The 20762-nt window shown below is 43.0% G+C and overlaps 1 protein-coding gene across 3 annotated transcripts in view; it reads right to left on the bottom strand.

Moving 5' to 3' along the window:
• The window catches only part of LOC117512565 (putative ferric-chelate reductase 1), an 84962-nt gene that overhangs the window by 53869 nt on the left and 10331 nt on the right, over window positions 1-20762 (bottom strand). For 2 of the 3 annotated variants that reach the window (XM_034172695.1, XM_034172712.1), the window contains exons 5-9: window positions 9755-9896; window positions 7425-7622; window positions 2088-2189; window positions 1801-1945; window positions 129-236 (exon numbers count right to left, since the gene is read on the bottom strand). In XM_034172695.1, coding sequence (XP_034028586.1) covers window positions 129-236; window positions 1801-1945; window positions 2088-2189; window positions 7425-7622; window positions 9755-9896 — 695 coding nt within the window. The remainder of the gene's footprint in view (window positions 1-128; window positions 237-1800; window positions 1946-2087; window positions 2190-7424; window positions 7623-9754; window positions 9897-20762) is intronic. The other variant, XM_034172703.1, reaches the window with a different exon arrangement.

Genomic DNA, 20762 nt, shown 5'->3' with positions numbered 1-20762 from the left:
TAAAAAAACAATAACTGTAAATAGAATTAGCCTGGTTTCTGCAAAATGTTCACACATTCAAAAGCAGCATGCTTGGGGGCCCACAGAAAATATTAAGGGTCATGAGATGACTTGACTCAGGAACTAACCATGTGCTTTGATGATATGAGGCCACCGAGCTTCGCTGACAAGTTGAGGTCTGGAAATATCAATCTTTTCACTGCTGATGAAAGTATCTGTGTGGAACTGGATTTGTCCTGCAAGAGACACACATTAAATAAAAAAGACATTTTATTTCCAAGTCATAGTCAAACTCATTGCTGTTATCCTTACTCATGTACTGTATGTAAAAGCTGAGAAATGCAAGTTCCACACAAAGTCCAGTCAATTCTTCGGCTACACCTTTGAGAGTGTCCAGATGAGGACTAACGCAGACAGCGGAATGGCCTATGCCATCCTCACTTCAACAACTTCAGTGCTTGTTTAGTTTTGTTACTACTTCATAAAGACCTGCAGCGGAATCAGCGTCCCTGTCATACAACTCATCTGTATCTCCAAGCATTTCTCCGGTAACCCAGAGGCCAACTGTAGATTTGTAGAGTTTAAGTGCGGCTTCACCTCAGCTTCAGTGCTGCATCAGGCAGCTCCAGCCAGCTCCTTCAGACACTGGATCTGGTGCTGTTTTGTCTCAATGACTCATATCAAAAGCTATGTGCCTTTTGTAATGATTTAGACATACCAGAAGAACAGACCAAATAGCCAAACATCTGGACACTGGACAAGATTGCTGGTTTTTGTTTTGTTTTTGTTTCTTTGGCCAAATCTTCTTTACAATTGCATATCGCCCTAGCTTTAAGAAAAATAATGATGTATTCTCCTGCAAGAATTTCAAGGAAGAGAGTTCATTTCACACAGATGTTATCCTCCTCCCCCTTGTTCTGGCAGGTGTTTCTGGGAAATAGAATCAGTGGTGGGACAGGCTCATTAAAACCACACAGATCAAGGCAATGGACTGTCAAATTGTCTTTCTGACCCAGATCAAGCCTGTTCTCAGGATGTCCAATGGGCTCATACCTCCAGATTTGCTTGCTGTCCAGGAATTAGCTGAATTCTGTCCCTAGTGATGCTTTTAGTGGCCCACCATAGAGACAGATATTTGTCCCTGTGTCTCCATTTGTATGGTTTGTGCTATATTCTCTCACCAACCCCCTACTAGCTTACTTCATCTGCTACCAATTCCAAGTGACACTTGACCCAATGTCACTTGGGACTTTCTCAGTGGTTTGCCTGCTTCAATAATAATGATATTTCATTGTACATACAGTGAAATTTGTCCTGTGCATCTAACCCATCCTAATTACAGTTTGACACAATCCATCCACTAGAAAGGGTGGGAAGCGACCCCCCAACCTTCTTGCTGTGAGGCATCAATGCTAACCACCACAGAAACACATTCATCTGCTAGAGGTAAAAAGGCATCTTACTAGTTACATATATTCCACGTTCATGGTATTCTTGCAGATATTGTGCCCATATGAATGGAGGACTGTGGTCCTCAATTCATGTATGTGTCAGGTACAGTACCCATCAAAAGTTTGGACCACAAATAAAAACTGCTGTGAATTCTGCATGGTTCACCCGGATTGGATGTAAACACCCTTCAGTAAAGGTTAGCAGTGTTAACTATGAGCTCATCTTCATTATTTATATTTAAATATGAATATACTGTGATACCTAAAATACCTAAAACATTGTGAATGCCCAGAGCTATATGGACAAAACTATCTAAAATGTAAATGCTTGAAGAAGACTCTTCAGTACCACTGGTGGTAGGTCCATGGGCAAACATAAGGTAGTAGGTCTTGTTGAAGCCAGAGGTCCTTTGAGTAGAAATTGGATTCGTAGAGGAAAATGAACAGCTGATCACCTTGTCATGTACTGAGGTTTTTACATCTGAAATGTTCCCCTGGTGGACAGAGAGAAATAAATGCTATTTCACTTTGAACACATGATGGTTTGACAAGTAACAATACTGTTTGTTTTAAGACACAACAGACTCTACAGGTTATCTACAGTGGCGGCATAATAATAATAATAATAATTCATACCAGAGGAAGAATTTCTGGTGACTTTCGTCCTGTTGAATAGGCGTGTTGCACGTGCACCAAACCATTTCTCCCAAAGCCACAAATATAAATGTCATCATTTCCCTACCAAAAACAAAAATATGTATTTTTTTATATGGGTAACTGTTGTGTTGGATACAATGTTGAAATAATTGTCCCAAAGAGTTCAAACTGAATTATATGAAAGAGTTTTAGCCTGAGCAGCACAGTGGGTGGCCTGGTGGTTAGCACTGCTCCCTCACAGTGAGAAGGACCCAGCTTTGCTTTTGACCTGGTCCTTTTTGTGTGGAGTTTGCGTGTTCTCTCCATGTTTGCATGAGTTCCCTCTGGGTGCTTCGGCTTCCTCCTACTTCCAAAGCAGCCCAGTCTCACGTTTTTTTTGTTGTTGTTGTTGTTGTTGTTTGTTTGTTTTGAGCTCCCGTGATGAAATGAGTCAAATTTTTGTGAGTTTTTTTTTTTTAACTCACTATTACTAACGCTACTCCTACCCCTTCCCCTAACCATAACCACCCCGACCCCCACCACCCACTTCACTTTTAATTTTGTGCATCCATCACGGAATGAGTTAGAATGAATTTGTGCTGCTGTGACGAAAAATAAGGTGCTTTTCGTCACAATATCATGAACCAATAGATTAATGTGTATTTCGTACTGCTGAATCATGACTTGCCGTGAGACCAGGTTGTCCAAAGACATGCAGGATAGGTGAAGTGGTAACTCTAATTTGACCGTAGGTATGAGTGAGAGTGTGATTCACTCATACCTACCCACCTACTCATGGTACACTGTGTCCCAGCAAGTAGAGTTGTAAAAAGGTAAATAGTTTGCATCATTTGTCATGCTTAGCTATCATATTACAGTTATCTTACTATTATACGAGGTCTGTTAGAAAAGTAACGGACCTTTTTATTTTTTGCAAAAACCATATGGATTTGAATCATGTGTGATTGCATCAGCCAAGCTTGAACCTTCGTGTGCATGCGTGAGTTTTGTCACGCCTGTCGGTTGCGTCATTCGCCTGTGAGCACGGTTTGTGGGAGGAGTGGTCCAGCTATCTCGGCGGATTTTCATTGTCAGGAAAATGGCTGAGCGACTGCGGCTTTGCTCCATCAAAATTTTTTCAGAAACTGTGAGAGATAGCCAGGTGGGCACCATTCGGAAAATTCAGATGGCTTTCAGGGACGATTTTCTGGGTATCACACAGATTAAGGAGTGTTACAGCCGGTTTAAAGACGGCGCACAATGGCGGAGGGTGCGCCGCGCTTCGAGCGGCCATCGACAAGCTGAAACGACCAGATCATTTCCAAAGTGAAGGCTGTGTTGATCCGGGACGTCGTCTGACTACCAGAGGAAATGGCAAGAGAGGTGGACATAGCACTTTTCCGGCACATTCCACTGTTAAAGGAGATTTTGTAATGAAAGACGTGCAGCGGAAGTCGCGTGTCAGGATGGAGCCGCGTAATGGCGCACAACAAAAAGCACCTCCGTGTTGGAAGTCTCACAGGACATGCCCAGCTTTTCCACCATTCGGAAGATTCAGACGGCTTTGGGTGGCTTTTCAGTCGAGTGAGTATCCGAGAAATTGTCGAATGTCCTGTGAGACCAACACGGAGGTGCTTTCGTTCCGCGCCATTAGCAGCTCCATGGCGAATTCCTCCGCTCCTGTTTTCATGACAAAATCTCTATTAACAGTGGAATGTGCCGGAAACGTGCTATGTCCACCTCTTGCCATTTCCTCTGGTAGTCAGACGACGTCCCGGATCAACACAGCCTTCACTTTGGAAATGATCTGGTCGTTTCAGCCTGCCGATCGCTGCTCAGAACGCAGCGCGCCCTCCGCCATTGTGCGCCGTCTTTAAACCGGCTGTAATACTCCTTAATCTGTGTGATACCCAGAAAATCGTCCATGAAAGCCATCTGAATTTTCCGAATGGTGTCCACCTGGCTGTCTCTCACAGTTTCTGGAAAAATTTGATGCATTGTTGCTCCAGCTGTTCAGACATTTTCCTCACAATAAAAATCTGACGAGGGGGGAGGACCAGTGCTTACTCAAAGCCTGCTCACAGGCGAATGACACAACCGACAGGTGTGAAAAAACTCACGCATGTGCACGAAGGTTCAAGCTTGGCTGATGCAATCACACATGATTCAAATCCATAAGGTTATTGCAAAAAATAAAAAGGTCTGTTACTTTTCTAACAGACTTTGTATGTTATATGCCATTGAATCCAATGAATGTTGACATTGTTTGACCTTTATTGCGGACACCAACCATTCAGCACGGTCAACACTATTCTATTTATTAATCCTATTACGCAATCAATAATTTGCATCACTTTTTTACCAAAATTGGAGTAACTTTAAATTTTGACCTCTGTACAAACTGAAACTGACCTTTGTCACCATCTTTGCTATTTTTACCTCATAACGCCAGAGAATTCAGTCATAGATAGGGATGGGTATTGATAAGATTTTATCTATCGATACCATTATCGATTCCGCTTATCGTTCCGATTTATTATCGAGTCCCTTATCAATACCTCGTGTGAACTTTCTCTGTAATAAAAGTAGGCTTTACAGGTTTTCTATGTCAACAGCATTTTATTGAGTCTTGGTCACTGGATCCTTGATCTCTGGATATAAATAGAAATAAACAAAATCTGTAGTTTTTGTCAAAAGCATTTCCTTTCAGACATTAATGGCATGAAAGTCTCTCCATACATTTGAGCAGAGCTCAGCTGGCTGCTGGAGTCTGCAGGTCTGCATCCATACAGTCTTGGGCTGCTGCACATCAGTATAGGATGTCTCATTTTGGGAGGAAAAAAATGTTTTGATTGATTGCAGTTTATTGTTTGTATTACAGTATTTGGATAGAGGTGTCATTTGATTTAAACAGTGATTCACTTTAAAGATATTAATTCAGAGCGGCACAGCATTTGGAGCCATGGAATGGAGAATGATTCTTGTTTCTTTCTCACAACAAGCATCACTTTAATCCGCACAAAAGTGACTCACGAATTACATATTTCAATGGCTTTGAGAGGGGTTAAGAAGCCGAGTTGACGCTTCTGAAGAGGAGCGAAGCAAAGATCCAAAGAAGCAGTGGATCGGAACATTGCTTCATTGGTTCAAGGTTCAAAGCAGAGCCGCGCTGCAGAAATGGTTGATTACAGACCTGCTGCAGGGTCTGCAATCAACGTAGAGGAATGATCATTTTCCCGACAAGCACCCTCAAAAACAACAGCCGCTCTGAAGGACCGATAAGGGAATCGTTAAGCAAAAAGCCTATTGATGTTCAAAGATTCAAGGATTCAAAGGATTCAAAGAAATTTTATTGTCATATGCACAGAAGAACATGTTCCCTGCACAATGAAATGTGTCTACTGCATTTAACCCATCCTAATTGCCAGTAGGAGCAGAAGTCGCCATTAGGCACCCGGGGACCAGCTCCAGATGTACATCCTGCCTTGGTCAACAGCAGGGCTGAGCACTGGCAAAAAACGGATTGTTGGTGGATTGAATAATTTCTTAACGATACCCGTAAAGAACCGCTTCTCAATACCCAACCCTAACCATAGACAGTTCAAACTATACCCTTTTGGAATTTTTATGATCACACAAATAATGTGGAATAGCTTTTAATATGATTAAGTAGTCCTTGGTCTGAAATAGTTTGAGAAACACTGCTCTTATGCTGCTTTCACACCGGGCACGACGTGAGCGACAGCAGCAACAGGTTGCCATGTAATCCCTATGGAACGACCGTTTTGGTGCCAAGTCACACAGTGCAACGCGATGGACGCGAGTGAAGCGATGCGAGTGAAGCGATTTTGAGCGATTGGCGCGTTTGTGGCGCGATATTGCGTTGCATCACGTCGCGTTGCCCTCCTCCCCAAGTTGAAAAATCTGAACTTTTTCGTCTCGTCGCGCCGCAGTGACCAATCAGGGACTGAATATGTAGTGACGTGGAGATGTCTGGAGTTTGACTGAAGATGTGAACATGTCCTGTATCTGGTAGCCAGCCTGTGAGCAGGACTTACGAGGGTAGGCTGAAAAGTTCTAAGGCTCACTATAATGCAGTTAATGCATTACTCCTTCATGGGGAGCCTTAGAACTTTTCAGCCTACCCTCGTATGTCTCTTTATTTCACAATTATGACAGAGTTTTTGGAGCGAACAGCAGCACCACAGCAGCAGGAGCAGAGTTTCTTTTTCTCTTTATTTTAAGTGCGTGCGCGAGCGAATTGTCCGTGGAGATTATTTTACTTAACTACACAGATGTATAATAAAACAAATGGTGACTGGTTTCTAAACACAATTATGACAGAGTTTTTTGGGAAAGAGCGAGGAGCAGCCCTGCAGCAAGCAGCGGAGTTTCTTTCTTTTTTTTTTTACGTTTGCGCGTGAGCGAATCGTCTGTGGAGAATATTTTAATTAACTACACATATGTATAATAAAACAAATGGTGACTGATTTCTAAACACAATTATGACAGAGTTTTTCGGGGGGAAGAGCGAGCTGCAGCAAGCAGCGGAGTTTCTTTTTTTTTGTTTGTTTTATTGTTTCCATGTGCGCATGTGAACGGGACAGAAGGCCCTCAAACTGGGTCCCGCAGAGGCGGAAGGACCGCTGAAAGCAGCCGTCATCCAGACAGGTCCTGCAGCAAATAATGATACTCCCTGTATTGGGAGCTTTCCACAACAACTCGCTCCGTGTGATCAAGGTCCGTCATGTTAACTTGACTTAACAACCGGAGCCGGCGAGCGGAATGGAAGCTCCTCCTATTTGATGACGCACCGGGGTGAATTTTCGCAGCAAAAGCAGAGCGACACACCAGGCGAAGGAGATGCGTCCGTCGCCACGCGACCCCCCGCGAATTTGTAGCGTCTGATCGCGCCCGGTGTGAACGCGGCTTAAATGACACAAGTCTATTTTCTTTGTCACACACTCAGTAACTGTCTGTCGAGCTGCAAAAGTTGCATGGAGACTGACATCAACAGCAGTGATAGATACAGGTAGAAGTTGCTATGTTACCCTATGTTCTTTACAGAAAGGGAGGGTTACATTTTTAAATTACCACAGACAGGGAATTGAGAATTGGCTGGCAACACTTGACACACACCAAACAGACATGTGCCCTCTGTGCATCTCATTTTTTTGTTTCTGCCATCTTAACACTTTTGTACAGAGACAAAAATGTTCAGTTTGGTTCTCAGTGTGACAATATTGTGTTCATGGTCACGTGTGGTGTTAAGCCTCTGACAGTTATTAGATTTATTGCAGATCAGAAAACATTACAAGCAGTTTGTCACCAACATACCATAATTTGATCATCTGAGAATCCAAAAGAGATGTAGCCATCGGAGGAGCCAGTCAGCTCATAGTGGAAGGCTACATCACTGCGGGAGGACATCATGGCTGACATGAAGTAACAGTTCTCGCTGACTGCAGGGTCACAATCTGAAGGCTGACTGAAGCAAACCTTACTGACCCCACAGTTAGCTCTGGAGATACTCTGCTGGAGAGAAGATGGTCAAACTGATAATGTTTCCTTTAAAAAAGAAGAAAAATGGAAGCAGACAATGTGAGGATGTTCATGGGAGTATTTTGGATGTGACTATATTATGTTCGAAGCAGTGTATTGGGTTTTTGGGCAGCATGGTAGCTAAGTGGTCAGTGCACCTGCTTCCAAAACAGAAGATTCCTGTTTCAAGACCACCTGCAAGTAATGTGGATTTGCATCGGGAAGAGCAGCTGGTGTAAAATGTGTCTAATAAATGCTAAGATCCCCTGAGGTGATTCTGGATGTGAGAAGGGAGATACCGATAAGTAGGTTCTTTCAGAGTTAACAAAAATATCCAATAAAAAAGTAATTGTAAATTGCAATTTTATTTGTTGTTGTTAATAAAAATATTTTTCAAATAAACAAAACAAAATATCCAATCATGATTCTTCACATCAAAATGACAGTGGGGGTCATTAAATTACATGAACATAAAAACACCTGAATGGATATTTATGATTCTGTTGCAGCAAACCTTTAAAACATGGGGCAGTTTTAAGACATGGGGCAAAACAAATTTAGCACTGAAAATAACTGCTTTTTTGGGAAGCAGCATATGAAATAAAGAAGTAAAATTAATTTTCAACATCTTTCATTGAATATATTCATGATGTTAGCAGTTTAAATCTGGACAGTAAAGAGTTCATACATTTTTCAATAAGACAGTCAAATACTCAAGAAGACACAGGTTCATATCTTTTCTATGCATATATTCTAAAAAGCTGGTATCAACATATGTACATCAAGATTACAGTGGCATTTTATTGTTCAGGATTTTAATATCAGGTAAAAATCAACAGCAGAGCTCTTAGGAATTTTTGGAAATGAAGATCTTACTCTAAACCAGAGCTGCACAGTCTTTGTCCACAGTACTACACATTTTCCATTTGTCACTGACCATATTACAGCAGATTAGCTCAGGCAGGTATGTCTCTAATCAACAGCTGACAATGGAACAACAGCAATGGAACACACCTGATATAGGTGGTGTGCTGATTAATTCAAGGACAAATGGAAAATGTGCAGTACTTTGGATCCCAAGAATCAGGATTGGGAAACAGTAGTCTCAACTAAGTTGTTTAGGCTCGTCATGTTTCAGTTACGCTTGCCAAAATAATTTGATCTGGCATATGTTTTATGCCAGATTCCCTTTTAACTCCAGGTGTGCAAGGAGACTTGGCATGGCGGGCTTCAAACCCTGGACCTTCTTGTTAGCAAGAGTGCCAACCACTGCAGCATTGTGCTAATTAAAGCACCTTCTCACATTCATGGATATGCATTCTAGGATCTCCCAGTTTGAAACCTTATCTTAAACTTGTCCTAGACCCTCAAAGATTTATTTATTTTTTTTTGCCTGGTAGGGTGTCTGTGGTGCACAATGATAGGGCCTTGTTTCAACTGTGGCTGCATTTTCAAGATGTTCAAAAAGCCCCTCCCATTGTGACCTTTCAGATATTTTGGTAATCCCTCCCATTTCCATGGAGCCTGTAACATTGTTGCACATGTGTAGGTTTAGCTTTAGATTTAAGGAAAGCCCACAGTTGTGCTAAAGTTATTCTAAGGGCGTACTATAAGGCTTTTGCATACATTCTATGGTACAATCCCAGTGAAATGGACTAAGCACACTAGATCACATTCATGGGCAACTGTGATCTTCACAAACGGTGTCCTTTCATGATGTATATACATTAAAGTAAATATAATGCAATTCTAAAATACCTTCGGTCATAGTAGCATAAAAATAGGAAACAGAATGTGACCTTTTGACCTCTTAAAATAGGTCAAGGTTAGACATCTCTGAACTTGTCCAAGGTTTGTGTGCTAAGAATGGTCCCTGTGAATTTAAAGACCCTGGCAGTAACAGGAATGGACTTATGCTGAGCACAGACAGGCAAACAGATGCAAAGTCTTCGCAATACCCAATGGCCATATTTTGGCCTCTGGTAAAAATGGGACTTAAGATCTTAATCAGCTGGTCCTAACCTACGAAACACATCAAACAGCTAAACACCTCCCTGGAATGTGATTTTGCATTGGTTTGGGTTTGTATTTAAACAGCTTGTTTCTTAATTATGAGCCACACTTACAACAGGTGGTGCACCAGTGGGTGTCATCATTGCTGTCGTCATACTGGGGGAGCTGGTGAATCCGACAGTGCTGTCATTAAACTGAAGGATCGGACTTTTCACATCAGTCCAAAATATCTGGTAATTCTTCACAAAGGACGCACTGCAGAGACAAAACAAAAGTACAATTTTCACCTTTCAGAAGTACAACAGTGAATATTTCAATTCAAATCTGTTTCATTGAAACACTAGATTTCGATTCAAAGTTTGGTTATACAAGTTGTTAACCCTATAATGCCTGAACCATGACATGTATGTATTAAATATGATATGTATGGCATTTTAGGGTTAATAATGTACAGCAGTGTTCAGAATAATAGTAGTGCTATGTGACTAAAAAGATTAATCCAGGTTTTGAGTATATTTCTTATTGTTACATGGGAAACAAGGTACCAGTAGATTCAGTAGATTCTCACAAATCCAACAAGACCAAGCATTCATGATATGCACACTCTTAAGGCTATGAAATTGGGCTATTAGTAAAAAAAGTAGAAAAGGGGGTGTTCACAATAATAGTAGCATCTGCTGTTGATGCTACAAACTCAAAACTATTATGTTCAAACTGCTTTTTTTTTTAGCAATCCTGTGAATCACTAAACTAGTATTTAGTTGTATAACCACAGTTTCTCATGATTTCTTCACATCTGCGAGGCATTAATTTTGTTGGCTTGGAACCAAGATTTTGCTGGTTTACTAGTGTGCTTGGGGTCATTGTCTTGTAGAAACACCCATTTCAAGGGCATGTCCTCTTCAGCATAAGGCAACATGACCTCTTCGAGTATTCTGACATATCCAAACTAATCCATGATACCTGGTATGCGATATATAGGCCCAACACCATAGTAGGAGAAACATGCCCATATCATGCTTGCACCACCATGCTTCACTGTGAACTGTGGCTTGAATTCACAAACTGTCTGTGACCCTTGGACCCAAAAAGAACAATTTTACTCTCATCAGTCCACAAAATATTCCTCCATTTCTCTTTAGGCCAGTTGATGTGTTCTTTGGCAAATTGTAACCTCTTCTACACGTCTTTTATTTAAGAGGGACTTTGCGGGGGAGTCTTGCAAATAATTTAGCTTCACACAGGTGTCTTCTAACTGTCACAGCAATTACAGGTAACTCCAGACTGTCTTTGATCATCCTGGAGCTGATCAATGGGTGAGCCTTTGCCATTCTGGTTATTCTTCTATCCATTTTGATGGTTGTTTTCCCTTTTCTTCCATGCGTCTCTGTTTTTTTTTTTTCCATTTTTAAAGCATTGGAGATCATTGTAGATGAACAGCCTATAATTTTTTGCACCTGCGTATACGTTTTCCCCTCTCCAATCAACTTTTTAATCAAACTACGCTGTTCTTCTGAACAATGTCTTGAACGTCCCATTTTCCTCAGGCTTTCAAAGAGAAATGCATGTTCAACAGGTGCTGGCTTCATCCTTACATAGGGGACACCTGATTCACACCTGTTTGTTCCACAGAATTGACGAACTCACTGACCAAATGCCACACTACTATTATTGTGAACACCCCCTTTTCTACTTTTGTTTTTTACTAATAGCCCAATTTCATAGCCTTAAGAGTGTGCATATCATGAATGCTTGGTCTTGTTGGATTTGTGAGAATCTACTGAATCTACTGGTACCTTGTTTCCCATGTAACAATAAGAAATATACTCAAAACCTGGATTAATCTTTTTAGTCACATAGCACTACTATTATTCTGAACACTACTGTATTTTGACACATTGTCAAATCTTTAGATTTATAAATTATTAATTTTTCACTGCTAAATTTTATTTGTACATAATAGTTTTAGTGCCTGTTTATGATGTTATAATGCTGGCTAATAACAGCGCAGTCTGCCTTTTTTTTTTTTTTTTGTGCTCAAGTCACAAAATGAGTCAAATTTAGTGTCGGGTTTTTTTTTAACTCACTATTACTATCACTACTCCTACCCCCCAACCCTAACCTTAACCATAACCTAACCCTCTCCTTCCCCCACCCTAACCATAACCACCCCTGACCCCCCCCCCCCCCCCGCTTCACCTTTAATTTCGTGCAGCCATTATGCAAAGAATTAGAATGAATTTGTGCTGCCTTGACGAAAATGAGGCACTTTTTGTCACAATATCATGAACCAATAGATTAATGTATATTTTGTGCTCCTGAATCACGACTTGCTGTGAGACCAGGTTGCCAATAAAGTCAAAGTCAAGGCACATATACATTACTAATGGCCCCTTTACACATAACACATTTGAGGCAGAATGGCGCACAAAGGAGTCGAATGTTACTTGTGGAGCCGCACTCGAATGCCTTGTACAGCACTCACCACATCCATTCGGCACGGCACATGCACTCTATATTCACGTGCTGCTCGTGCCAGAAACCTATTCGAACGGCGGGCAAGATGAAGTCGCCATCTGATCGTGTTTGCAGCAGTCGTACGGCATGTTGTACGTAGGTCAGTCATATTATGCTGCGGTCAAGTTGCTGCACGAAATCCTTGGCCATGTCGAACTGTGGCCGAATGGCGTGATCGAAGCAGCCTTCACCCCAGCAGCCGAAAGTCTGCGAATACTGTGTGAGTGCCCATTGGACCCATTTTCGGTTGGATTTGGCCGGAGTCCAGGTACCACCCATGAACATCCAACACCTGTCACTGGGCACTTAGAAAAGGCGGGGCCATTTACGCTCCACATTTTCTAAGTGGCCCACAAGTGTGTTACCGGGCAACACAAAGAGCGTGTGAGGGTGTCGCCCCCCCCCCCCCAACTTCAACACAGATGGCACGTGAGTGTGTCATTCCCCCGCACCCCCCCCCCCCCCCCCACACACACACACATACTCATATACCACAAGCCTATAGTTGAGGTGTGGATGGTGGCTGCAGTGCAGTGTGATCGCAGGCAACAAAGCATGGACAGCTGGATGGCTATCATGTCCATGATGGCACAGCTGACAGCTGTGGAACACCATGGCATATTACAAACCTACACCACCACAACAGATACGAAAATATGAACCCAGCCCACCTGCTTGTCACAGCGCCAGCACGCCAACTGACCAGACAGGCATGTCACGTGACACGTGATCAAAAAGTCCACATAGTCTGTCCGTCATGTCACAGCCTAACTGACAGCCTCACAGAGAAATCAGCATGGCCAGCTCAATAGGGCAGTGCAGTCTCGTTTGAACCCTGTGTGTTATCGTGGGATTTAACCACAGTCACTCCCATTGCGCAATATACGCACCGCATAACGTCACATGGGAAAATGGTGTACTGTTTTGTTTTTGGCTGCAATCACCAAAGCAGTTGCTAAAAGTGCAGTTTTTTGGTTCCCAGTGGAGAAGGGAAGACAAGGCAAATGTGAGAGGTCGTGTTGGTAAGTGTTAGACCTATCCAGAGTACCTGCAGTCTCTAGCTTGCACAACCGCTTCAACCGTTTGAGCTCCGGGTCATAAACAAACCGCAACACAAGTCCACTTTCCACTGCATTGTCACTTTTTCTTTGCATTATCACATTGTTTGCGTGTAATTTGCTCAAAACTCTGAGAAAGTGCTGTGTTTCTGTCCCAGGAAGTAGAGACATTACATATTTATTATGCATGATATTTAACCCCTTTAGTGGCCACCTTCAAACGAGACTGCGCTATCCAATTGCCCCACGGGCTGGAGCCATGAGCCCATCTATGTGAGCATGTTGCTGCAATGGGAAGGTGGGCGTGTCATGTGTCAATTATGTATTGATGGGGGGACACATATTGTGACATTCAATTCAATTCAATTTATTTCAATTATATAGTGCCAAATCACAACAAATGTGCCTCAGTGCACTTCGCACAAGTAAGGTCTAACCTTACCAACCCCTAGAGCAAGCACACAGGCAACAGTGGTAAGGAAAAACTCCCTCTGATGATTTGAGGAAGAAACCTCAAGCAGACCAGACTCAAAGGGGAGACCCTTTGCTTGGGCCATGCTACCGACACACTTGACAGTACCTTTATAAAGGCAAGCTATAATTTTTCACAATAATAGCTCTCACAGTTTTTGCATGTGCTAACAGTCTGCAGTTAGGTTCCAAATGAACCCATTTTTGGCAACAGGCCAAAAGTGGTAAACCCTGAAAAATTCTAGCCACTGTCGGGAGGGACAGACGGTCGGACAGTCGTGTACCGATGCCGTACGACCCTGCGGCGATGGTTTTGTGCATGCTCGTGTGCATGGGCAGAAACAGTGTGACCACGTGAGAGGTGTGATACTACATCGCGCTCACACAGCAGCAGAAGCAAATAAATGTTTTACAAATGTACATAAATCAAGGAAATTGTGTAAGGACAACATAATGACAGAGCACAGAACATTATAAGAACAATGAATGGACTGTTTAAATGTAAGACAATCATGTTACTGGTATTGATGTAATAATTGATACTTGAAGACTTGACAGTCTGTCTTGGAAATGAGGAAACAAATGATTTCATTTTGTCTGTTAAAATATTTAATTCCTGGTACAAGGAGATGCAATATAATATATTGCATAATGTTTATATTTCTCCTTATATCTACAGCAAGTTCACCCCTGGAACATCCCCAAATTGTCCTAAATGTAAACTAATAGGAACTAGATTTCATTGTTTATGGGAGTGTAATATAATACAGTCATTCTGGAAGGCGGTGTGCACGCAGATTAGCACTGTAGTGGGGCAGAAATTGTCTCCCAGCCCTCTGCTATGTCTTCTGGGACTGATACCTGTAGGCCTTAAAGCTCACAAAGACATCTTACAATTCCTCCTGATGCTGGCTAGAAAGACCGTAATGTCCAAATGGGTCAGTGGTGATGCCCCTTCCATTCAAATGTGGAAAAATTTAATTTCTGAGATAGTGACTTTGGAACGTTTAAGATATCGTCTTAATGGTAAAGCCAACCTGTTTAAAAAATGGGAGCATGCTTTGGACTGTCTGCAAATCAAAAGATTAGTGATTTGAAATTGCCAATAAATTTGTACTTATTTTTATTTATTTTGCGGTAATTGCTGTAAACATCCTCAGACTACTGGCTACCAGCCAGTTGCTTGTATACATGTACTGTGCTGTTCTGTTTTTTGTTTTATTTGTTTTCATTGGTGTGTTTGTAATAAGGAAAAATGTTTAATAAAAATAATATAAAACTATATATATATATATATATATATATATATATATATATATATATATATATATATATATATATATATATATATATTTAATTCCTGTTATAAAGAGCAGACAATACAAGGCTTATCGTCCTTCTGTTCCTTTATGTTCATGAACTATGGCCATGGATGTAAACAAGGAATTAATAAACTGAAATGAATGAATTCATGCACTCACATTATGACCACATCAGCTGGCTCTGCGCGTCCAGCTGTCTCTGACCAATCACCACGCTGCCGGATAATGTGGACTTTAACTCATGTGGTGGATGTGACATTTGCCTCGCCAGCTGGCTGTTCACATGATCAGACAAATATTTTCACATGGGGCAGCCTGGCTGATGGTGTCTGCAGTGCACACTGAGGCACAGCTGAACGCATTCCAAAGGTGATCTGTGTTTTTCTTTTTCACCATGTCATGAGAGCTTGCCGACACATGTGCATTGCGGTGGCATGTTGAGAGGTGATATTCTTCATGGCACAATATGTGTTCTCCAGCTATAACACAGCCGTGGTCAGCTCCCTTCCTGCTTGATTTCAAATTACATCAACCCATGACATGATTACATGCCAAGTACGGTCCCCTTGCAAACACATAACTGTAGTGGATGTGATCACGCATGATCATGTCAATATGTACATCACATCACCGATGAGCGACACGTTCCCCTCTCTGGAGCAGCAAAGCACTCACATGAATGGGCTCACATCTCCAGGGTGTGGGGCAAATGAGCTGCACACACTGGTCTGTCAGTCAGGCTGTCACATGACGGACGGACCGTGTGGACGTTGCACTCGTATGTCACGAGGTGCAGTGGGATGGTAAGCTGTTTTTATTTTCATGAGACCCTGCCGACACGTGCATCGCAGTGGCATGTTGACAGGTGATGTTCTTCATGGCACGAAGAGCCTGCTTGTGTTCTCCAAGTTTGAGTAGCAATGACACAGTGGTCAGGTGCCTCATGATGATCGCATTGGTGAAAGCACATGTGAGCATCTGACGGTTCAGTGCGCCTGCATGCATTGGCATCATCTGATTGCCTCGGTAGGCGTGCCTTGGCCGTGATCATCAGCGGTTGCGTGTCACATGATGTGGCTGTCCCGTTGGATGGCAGGCTGGTGCTGTGACATACAGCTGGAGCAGCTGGATTTTTCTTTTATCTCTGTTGTGATGGTGTGGGCATGCTGCTGGCTGGTGATTCCACCTCCAATGGGACATGCTGGATATGCCATGATGGGTGTTCCACACCCATCAGCTGTTCCATCATGGACATGAAAGCTGTCCAGATATGCACACTGTGCTGGACAGCAATTGCACTCCGGCCACCATTCGAGCCTTTGCCACCTCAGCTGCACCTAGACAATGTAGGATCATGGTGTGTGTGTGTGGCAGGGGGAGGGCACCACACTCACACGCCATTCGTGTTACTGGGGGAAAGACATGACACACTTGCATGCCATTTGTGTTGCTTGGGAGCGGACACGACACACTAACCACCCTTGAGCTTTTCCCACCTGGACTGCAGTGGAGTCGAAAGTGGTGTCCTGCACTCTGCATTTGTGCTGACCACGCGAATGGCCCCGCATTTTCTGAGTGCACCATGAGTGGTGTTGGATGTTCGTGGGTGGCACCTGGGCTCCGACCGAGAGTGGATCAAATGGGTACTTGCCCGCCATTCACCCTCATTTGGCCACTGGTGAGAAGGCTGGCTCGATCGTGCCATTTGGCCAAGGTTTGATGTGGCCAATGATTTTATGCAGCCCCTCGGCTGCATTCCGATTTGTCCGAACTGTGTACAACATGCTGTGTGAATGTTGCAACCACAATCAGTGCGACCTTATCTTGGCCGCCATTCGAATGGGTTTCTGGTATGAGCAACATGCAAATGTAGAGTGCATGTGCTGTGGCTGAGTGGCTGTGGCGAGTGCTGTACGGGGTATTTGAGGGGACTCTGAATTTTCACGAGTGCCATTCGAATCTGCCTTCATGTGCGACTCGGCCTCATTCATGTTATGTGTGAAGGGGCCATAAATGAGGTATTCCTATTGAGTACAGCTTGAAACTTGTTTGATCATACAAAATCTGGGTAAAAATTTGAAGCTGAAGCAGACTTTGTTGCTGTTTTGTTCAAAGTTTAACAGCTCGATCATGTCAGACTGAGGGTGAAGCATCTTAACTTTTGTTTTTGGGCAGGTTGCCAGGTCTGCACTTTATAAGCCAGCCAGATGCCAGGTCTGCAGTTAGAATAGAAGTGGGCCTTTGTTGTCATCGTATATATATAAGTTCATACAACTAAATTTGTCCTCTGCATTTAACCTATCCTAATTACAGTTATACACAATCCAACCACTAGGAGCAGTGGGCAGAAAGTCTGGCGCTCAGGGACCAACTCCAGATATAGAAACATTGCCTTGGTCAGGGGCAGAGAAAGGAGCAGACCCTAAATATGCATGTGTTTGATTGTGGGAGGAAACTGGAGTGTTTGGCGGAAACCCATGCAGACACAAGGAGAACATGCAAACTCCACACAGAAAGCACGGGAAGCGATCCCATGATCTTTTTTTTTAGATCAAGGTCAAAGATGATGCAGTCATCATATTTCTATCACCCTATCTTGATGATCTATGACATATAGGCCAAAGTGTATAGCACAAGTGTATTTAGGGCGTGTCCAACTCTACTTTGCTATTTATGCTGTGCATAATGAAATAAACCAGGGCATCACTTGTCATTGCGTTTAAGAGAAAGATGCCCCAGCAACTCACACAGTGCTCTTTAGATGACAAAGGCAGAAGTGAGAAGTCTTCTGGAGAGGAAATGTTTCTATTTGCAAAGGGTTAAAGCAGAGTGAGAGCAGCAACCACCCACCACAACTCCATCCATCCATCCATTTTCTTCCGCTTTATCCGAAGTCAGGTCGCGGGGGCAGCAGCTCAAGCAAAGCCGCCCAGACCTCCCAATCCACACACACCTCCCCCAGCTCCTCCGGGGGAACCCCAAGGCGTTCCCAAGCCAGCCAAGAGATGTAGTCCCTCCAGCGTGTCCTGGGTCTTCCCCGGGGCCTCAGTTAAAATATTACAGTGCCTCCTGCTACACCTCCTCCTCCTTTGACCACTCAGTCTCTTACATATCCAACCAGGTGTCGATAGACCCCCTGCTGTATCTGCCCTATTCTGTGGACAGCCCTTTCATCACTGTTAAAATATAGTGCAAAGCAAACTCTGCTTTTACAAACTTTTACATTCATTTTTACTGTTATTTCACTTTCAGTTTGTTTTTACATTTCAATTTTAATGCAGCACTGAGCGACCCTGGGTGTACAACCAGTATGTACATGCATTATGAAACCACTTATGCAAGTTGTATCTGAAAAATACACCAAAGTGGAGGAAGGTGCACATGGGTGGACTGTTCTTTGTATTAGATGCAACCTAAAAGAAATTGGAGACTGTATGGTGGTGGCATTGAAGAGTGTAGTTAGACAGCATCAGATGGTGTTTTGCAGGATGATTCTTGAGGTGAAAGAAAATAAACTAGCTCCTATACTGCTGAATGTCTGCATGGATTGGTTGTTAGGTATGGTTGTGGAAACCAGTGACATGGGTGCTTTTGTTGACACAGAAAGGTTGACAGACCTTGACTTTGAGAATGATAGTGATCTTTGCAGAGTCAACAGATGCTCTGATTGCAGCACTTGAGAAGCTGAGTAATGAGTTAGAGTGTCTGGGTTTGAGATTGTCTTGGATCAAGCCCAAGATTCAGGCTTTAAACAACTTCCTGGACCCAGCCATCAGAAGGGTGTCTGTATGTGGTGAAAAAGCTGAACTTGTAGAGACATTCACTTATCTTGGCAATGACGTGATTCTTAGACTACGGGCACTTATTATGTCCTTTGATCATATTGTATGAAAAACAGAAAAAAGGGGAAATTTCACACTTTTATAGTTATCTTTACAATGAAAGTGTGTTAAGAAATTTGTTCTAGTAGTCTATGATGACTTTTTCACCTTTTTTCAGCATCATTATATGAAAATATTGCCGTTTTGTGCTTGTCCCACACCCAGACTTTTGATCTTCAATGATAAAAATGAATGGTAAAGAAACGTTTTTTTCTAATGTTTTAAAATATCTCTGAATAAAATATCAGTGAAATAATCAAAACATAATTGGTCATACAACTGTTGTGATTTTTTTGAAACAAAATGTAGTTGTTCCACACTATTGCCGTAATTTCCACCACAACACTGTAATGTCCCTTTAAACAGTTTGTATGAAAGATTGTTTGGGTAGTTTCTATGGAGATAAACAGTGACATCAGAGTACATGTATATAGCGCCAAATCACAACAAACAGTTGCCCCAAGGCGCTTTATATTGTAAGGCAATGGTGTGGTGGAAATTACATTTACAAGGCCAATAGTGCCCGTAGTTAAAGAATCACCCATGTGTCTCTGGGTCCTTTGCCACTGAGATTGAGAGGCACCTGGGAAGAGTTTATAGAGTCATGAGGTCACTGGACAGAGGTGTTTCGCGATGCCAATGCTTTTGCAGGCCAACAAAGGCCCTCGTCTTTAGGGTCCTGGTGCGGCCTGTCTTCCAACATGGTTGTAAGTGAGACTTGGCTGCTAACCAGTGACCTAAGGCAACGACTGGATGTCTTTGGTACTAAGTGACTTCGAAGGATCCTTGGTTACCACTGGAATGACTTTGTCTCAAATAAGCGGTTACAGAGAGAGACTAAGATGAGGAGTATCACTTGCATTGTGAGGGAGCATCAGCTGCAACATTTTGGCCATGTGGCGCGTTTCTCTCTGTGCGTGATCCAGCACGCAGGTGCCTTAATGGTAAATGCACTGCATTTATACAGCGCTTTTCCATCTGCATCAGATGCTCAAAGTGCTTTACAATAATGCCTCACATTCACCCTGATGTCAGGGTGCTGCCATACAAGGTACTCAGTACACACCGGGAGCAACTAGGGGATTAAGGACCTTGTCCAAGGGCCCTTAGTGATTTTCCGGTCAGGCTGGGATTTGAATCAAGGATCTTCTGGTCCAAGCCCAATGCTTAACCACTGAGAGCTGAGAATCCCAGTGTCTAAAGAAGGTGAAGGGGATGTCCACATTACACCTGGCTGTGGCAGAGAGATGGTTATTTTAGAGATGTGGGAATGGACTGGTTGTCTGCCTGGGTGTTTGCTAGCCAGGACCCCGGGTGGTTCCGGGGTGTTGTGGATGCAGCAGAGTGCAGCACCAATGCATGCTCTCAGACTTGAGGTGAAGAAGAGGAAGACAGTGAGAGCTGAACAAAGGATCAGGACATTGAAGAAGAAGGAAGATCGTCGTGTGAAATTCAGGGAGGAGGTGATGGAGGTGAGACAGGCACTGAATGGAGGTGAAGTGCTTTGGGAGAACTGGAAAAGTACTGCAGATTTGGTGAGGGAGACAGGGTACGTGGAGTACAGGTGGTGAAGGTAGATGACTTTAAATACTTGCGGTCAACTATCCAGAGTAATGTGTGTGGAAGAGAGGTGAAGAAGAGAGTACAGGCAGGGTGGAGTGAGTAGCGAAAGGTGGCAGGAGTGATTTGTGACAGAAGGATATCAGCAAGAGTGTAGGGGAATGGCTTAGAGACGTGGCACTAACAAAAAGACAGGAGGTAGAAACTGGAGGGAGAAGAATGCTGAAGATGGAGCCAAAAGGCAGGAAAATAATAGGGAAGCCAAAGAGAAAGTTTAGAGATGTGCTAAGGGAGGACATGCAGAAGGTTGGT

Source organism: Thalassophryne amazonica, chromosome 1 (genome assembly GCF_902500255.1).
Source record: "Thalassophryne amazonica chromosome 1, fThaAma1.1, whole genome shotgun sequence".
Taxonomy (NCBI): Eukaryota; Metazoa; Chordata; class Actinopteri; order Batrachoidiformes; family Batrachoididae; genus Thalassophryne; species Thalassophryne amazonica.
The sequence above is the reverse complement of the archived record's forward strand: the minus strand, read 5'-3'. Positions and strand labels throughout refer to the sequence as shown.